Below are 4,839 nucleotides of genomic sequence, written 5' to 3'. Positions count from 1 at the left end.
TGTTCCAGCTACCAGGGGATCACACTTCTCAGCTTACCCGGTAAGGTCTATGCAGGGCTACTGGAGAAGAGAGTCCGACCGATAGTTGAATCTCAGCTACAAGAGGAACAATGCAGGTTTCGCCCAGGTCGTGGAACACTGGACCAGCTTTTTATCCTCACCAGCGTCCTGGAGGGTGTGTGGGAGTTCGCCCATTTGGAGAAGGCATTCCACTGCTCCCTTGGGGAATTCTGTGGGGAGTGCTCCGGGAGTACGGGGTCAGGGGCTTGTTGTTTCTGGCCATTCAGTCCCTGTACAAACGGAGCAGGAGCTTGGTTCGTATAGCCGGCAGTAAGTCTGATTGGTTTCCAGTCAGGCTTGGACACCGCCAGGGCTGTCCGTTGTCACCAATTCTGTTCATAACTTTTATGGACAGAATTTCTTGGAGCAGCCAAGTGGCGGAGGGTGTCCAGTAGTGTGGCCTCAGAATTTCACGTCTGCTTTTTGCGTATGATGTGGTCTTGTTGGCGTCATCAGGCCGGGACCTCCAGCTCTCTCTGGACGTTTGCAGCAGAGTGTGAAGCGGCTGGGATGAAAATCAGCACCTCTAAATCTGAGGCCATGGTCCTCAGTTGGAAAAGGGTGGAATGCTCTGTCGAGGTCAGGAGTGAATTCTTGACCCCAGTGGAGTAGTTTAAATATCTTGGGATTTTGTTCACGAGTGAAGGAAGGATGGAGCGAGAGGTTGACAGGCGGATTGGTGCGGCGTCTGCAGTAATGCGAACCCCATACCGGTCCGTCATGGTGAAGAGAGAGCTGAGCCAGAAGGTGAAGCTGTCAATTTACTGGTCAATCTACGTTCCGACTCTCACCTATGGTCTTGAGCTTTGGGTAGGTGACCAAAATAACGAGATCGCAGTTACAAGCGGCCGAAATGAGCTTTCTCCGCAGGGTCACCGGGCTCTCCCTTAGAGATAGGGTGAGAAGATCGGCGATTCGGGAGAGGCTCGGAGTAGAGCCGCTGCTCCTCCACGTTGAGAAGCCAGTTGAGGTGGTTCGGGCATCTCCGCTCAGACATGTCCGATGGGGAGGAGACCCTGGGGAAGACCCAGGACACGTTGGAGGGATTATATCTCTCGACTGTCTTGGGAACGCCTCAGTATCCCTCCGGAAGTGCTGAAGGAGGTGGCGGGGGAGAGGGAGGCCTGGGCCTCTTTGCTTAGGCTGCTGCCCCTGCGACCCAGATTCAGATAAGCGGTTGTGGATCGATGGATGGATGGAAAACTTTGTCTTTTCTGGAATTCTGTGAAGCTGAAAAGTGTGACATCACTTGTAAAAAGTGCTACAAATAATAATAATTTGATGATCTCTGTTCTCCTCAGATTCAGTACGAGATCACGCGCATACGGCAGAAGATGAAGGAGCTCGCCAGCCTCCACGACAAGCACATGAACCGGCCCACGCTGGACGACAGCAGCGAGGAGGAGCACGCCATCGAGATCACTACACAGGAGATCACACAGGTCACATACACACACACACACACACACACACACACACACACACACACACACACACACACACACATCCTCCATCCTCACCGCTACACACACACACACACCTACTCATACACCCTCACCGCTGCACACACACACGCTCACCGCTACACACACACATACACACACCCTCACTGCTACGCACAAATACACACACCCTCACTGCTACACACACATACCCTTAATGCTACACACACACCCACACCCACACTGCTACACACACACCCACACCCTCAACGCTACACACACACACACCCTCAATGCTACACACACACCCTCACCGCTACACACACTTTCACTGCTACACACACACACCCTCACCACTACACACGCACACACACCCTCACTGCTGTACACACGTGCACACACAACCGCACATGATGAGTCACAGCTGTCCTGCGTGCTGTATGTGCAGATGTTCCACAGGTGTCAGCGGGCAGTGACGGGGCTGCAGTCTCGCTGTGGTCACTGTACTGAGCAGGAGGAGCGTCTTCTCAGGAACGTGGTCTCGTCTCTCGCTCAGAGTCTTCAGGAGCTTTCCACCAGCTTCAGGCACACGCAGTCCAGCTATCTCAAACGTGAGAACCCCCACACCCCACCCGCACCGCAGTGCTGCTTTAGTATTTATTAGTATTTATTATTTAGTATCCCTCTGATCACTGAATCCGCGTCTGCAAATCTGCTGATATTAAAGTTAAAATCTCTGATTTGGGATGATGGTGGAGATCAGTCTCCTCGTAGCTGCTGACTGTGTTTGTATGTTTAAAGTACAAAACTGATTTTTGGCTGAATTTTGTTTACCCGCAGGCATTTACCTAAAAAAAAAAAAGTGTTTACTTTTATAAGTACAGCAACAATGTTAAATGTGTTTTTAAAATGTTATTTAAATAATCTACAACCTGTTCACCATCTTCAGGAATGAAGAATCGGGAAGAAAGGTCCCGGCACTTTTTTGACTCTGGTCCTCTGATGGAGGAGGATGAAGACGTAGCTCTTTATGATCGAGTGAGCAAAAATAACCAATCACAATTATCAATAACAACTAAAAACAATTTGCACAATAATTAACTCCCAACACCCCTCTCTTTCTCTCTCTCTCCCTCCCTCCCTCTCTCTCTCTCTCTCTCTCTCTCTCTCTCTCTCTCTCTCTCTCTCTCTCTCTCTCTCTCTCTCTCTCTCTCAGGGGTTTACAGATGACCAGCTTGCTCTGGTTGAGCAGAACACGGTGTTGGTTGAGGAGCGTGAGAGAGAAATCAGACAGATCGTCCAGTCCATTTCTGACCTCAACGAGATTTTTAGAGACCTTGCCGGGATGGTGGTGGAGCAGGTGAGTGATTGAGGGAGAGAGAGACAGTGGACAAGTCTTGCATCTCAGACTATAACTAATAGAGAGAGAGAGAGAGACACACACACACAGAGACATGGGGAGACCGAGAGAGAGATGGAAAGAGAAAGACACACGGAGAGAGAAAGAAACAAGAGAGGGAGAGAGAGAGACAGTGAGAAACACATGGAGATGGAGAGAGAGAGAGAGACAGTGAGAGACGCACACAGAGACACGGAGAGAGACGCACAGAGACATGGAGAGAGAGACACACAGAAAGAGAGACACACACACAGACATGGGGAGAGAGGGAGAGACACGGAGAGAGAGAGACGCATACAGAAAGACGCGCACACACAGAGAGACACACACCGAGACATGGGGAGAGAGAGACAGAAAGAGACATGGGGAGAGAGAGAGAGAGAGACAGTGAGAGACGCACACAGAGACATGGAGAGAGACGCACAGAGACATGGAGAGAGAGACACACAGAAAGAGAGACACACACAGACATGGGGAGAGAGGGAGAGAGAGAGAGAGACGCATACAGAAAGACGCGCGCACACAGAGAGACACACACACCGAGACATGGGGAGAGAGACACAGAAAGAGAGAGACACGGAGAGAGAGAGACAGCGAGAAACACATGGGGAGAGAGAGAGAGAGAGAGAGAGAGAGAGAGAGAGAGAGAGAGAGAGAGAGAGAGAGACGCACACAGACACACACACAGAGACATGGAGAGAGAGAGAGAGACACAGAGACACAAAGAGAAAGACACACAGAGACATCGGGAGAGAGAGAGAGAACAAGACACGGAGAGAGAAACACACACAAAGAGACACGCACACAGAGAGAGAGAGAGAGAGAGAGAGAGAGAGAGAGAGAGAGAGAGTGACATGGAGAGAGAGTGACACGGAGGGAGACGCACAGAGACATGGAGAGAGAGATAGAAACCAAGAGAGACAGAGACACACGCACAGAGAGGGAGCGTGAGCAAGTTGTGTGTCTCAGGCTGTACAGATCAGATCGGTTCTGCAGTGAATCTACTGCGGTTTGTATGTTAATGAAACACTGTGTCACTGTAAAAAATCACTGCACTTCTAGTGCATCTACAGTTTTTATAAAGACAGTGCAATGAGAACGTGTGCGTGCTCTGAATAGGGAACCGTCCTGGACAGAATTGACTTTAACGTGGAGCAGGCCTGCGTCAAGACAGAGGACGGACTGAAGCAGCTGCAGAAGGTGAGGAGCTGATAGAGCTTTAATGAAGATGTAGTGTGTTTAACCACTAAAGCAGCAGCTTCAGTGGATCTTTCACTGTTTATGAGCTGAACAGTTAAAACTCACAGCTTCACAGACGATAACGTTCATTTCTGTTCCTCTTCAGGCTGAACAGTATCAGAAGAAGAACCGGAAGATGCTCATCATTTTAATCCTGTTCGTCATCGTCGTCATTCTAATAATTATTCTGTTTGCAACAAAGTTTTAGAGACACATTCCGTGTGAGTGCGAGTGTGTGTGTGAGTGCGAGTGTGTGTGGGGGTGGGTGGGGGTGGGGGGACTGTCTTAAAAAGGTCCTTCATGTGAGGTGTCTATTCTGACCTCAGCAGAAAGAAACACAGAAACAGCGCCCCCTATGGCCTCCGCGTGCAGAGTCTGACTGAGAATGACTGTCATAATCCACTTCATTCTGCCGGTGATGTTTTCAGTCTTGTCTTCTTCGGCTCTCAGTGAGAATCTTCATCATCCTCATCACTGTGACAGTGTTACTAAATCAGTTCTGGAAGGAAAAGGATGCATTTCAGATGTTTGAGATCCGTTGCGTCTCCTTTTATTCCCAAAAATGATTTTATCAGAAAGATTCCGCCGTTTGTCGCCAACTTCATCTGTTATTAACAGCAACAGCCACAGCCGTCCCAGTGCTGTGTTTGGGTCCAGTCCAGTCAATGGTTCTGTGTGTGACCGGCTGTGTTTCATGGG

The 4,839-nt window shown here is 49.7% G+C and overlaps 1 protein-coding gene across 3 annotated transcripts in view; it reads left to right on the top strand.

Annotated features, from left to right (window-relative positions):
* stx16 (syntaxin 16) overlaps window positions 1-4,411 on the top strand; it is a 15,009-nt gene extending 10,598 nt beyond the window's left edge. For all 3 annotated transcript variants that reach the window (XM_017708420.2, XM_017708424.2, XM_017708423.2), the window contains 6 exons: window positions 1,362-1,502; window positions 1,951-2,113; window positions 2,452-2,540; window positions 2,719-2,862; window positions 4,021-4,101; window positions 4,247-4,411. In XM_017708420.2, coding sequence (XP_017563909.1) covers window positions 1,362-1,502; window positions 1,951-2,113; window positions 2,452-2,540; window positions 2,719-2,862; window positions 4,021-4,101; window positions 4,247-4,348 — 720 coding nt within the window. In that variant the 3' untranslated portion in view covers window positions 4,349-4,411. The remainder of the gene's footprint in view (window positions 1-1,361; window positions 1,503-1,950; window positions 2,114-2,451; window positions 2,541-2,718; window positions 2,863-4,020; window positions 4,102-4,246) is intronic.
* The last annotated feature ends 428 nt before the right edge of the window (window positions 4,412-4,839 follow it).

This window comes from Pygocentrus nattereri, chromosome 26, assembly GCF_015220715.1.
Source record: "Pygocentrus nattereri isolate fPygNat1 chromosome 26, fPygNat1.pri, whole genome shotgun sequence".
Classification (NCBI taxonomy): Eukaryota; Metazoa; Chordata; class Actinopteri; order Characiformes; family Serrasalmidae; genus Pygocentrus; species Pygocentrus nattereri.
Note: the sequence above shows the minus strand (reverse complement) of the source record. Positions and strands in the feature narration are given on the sequence as shown.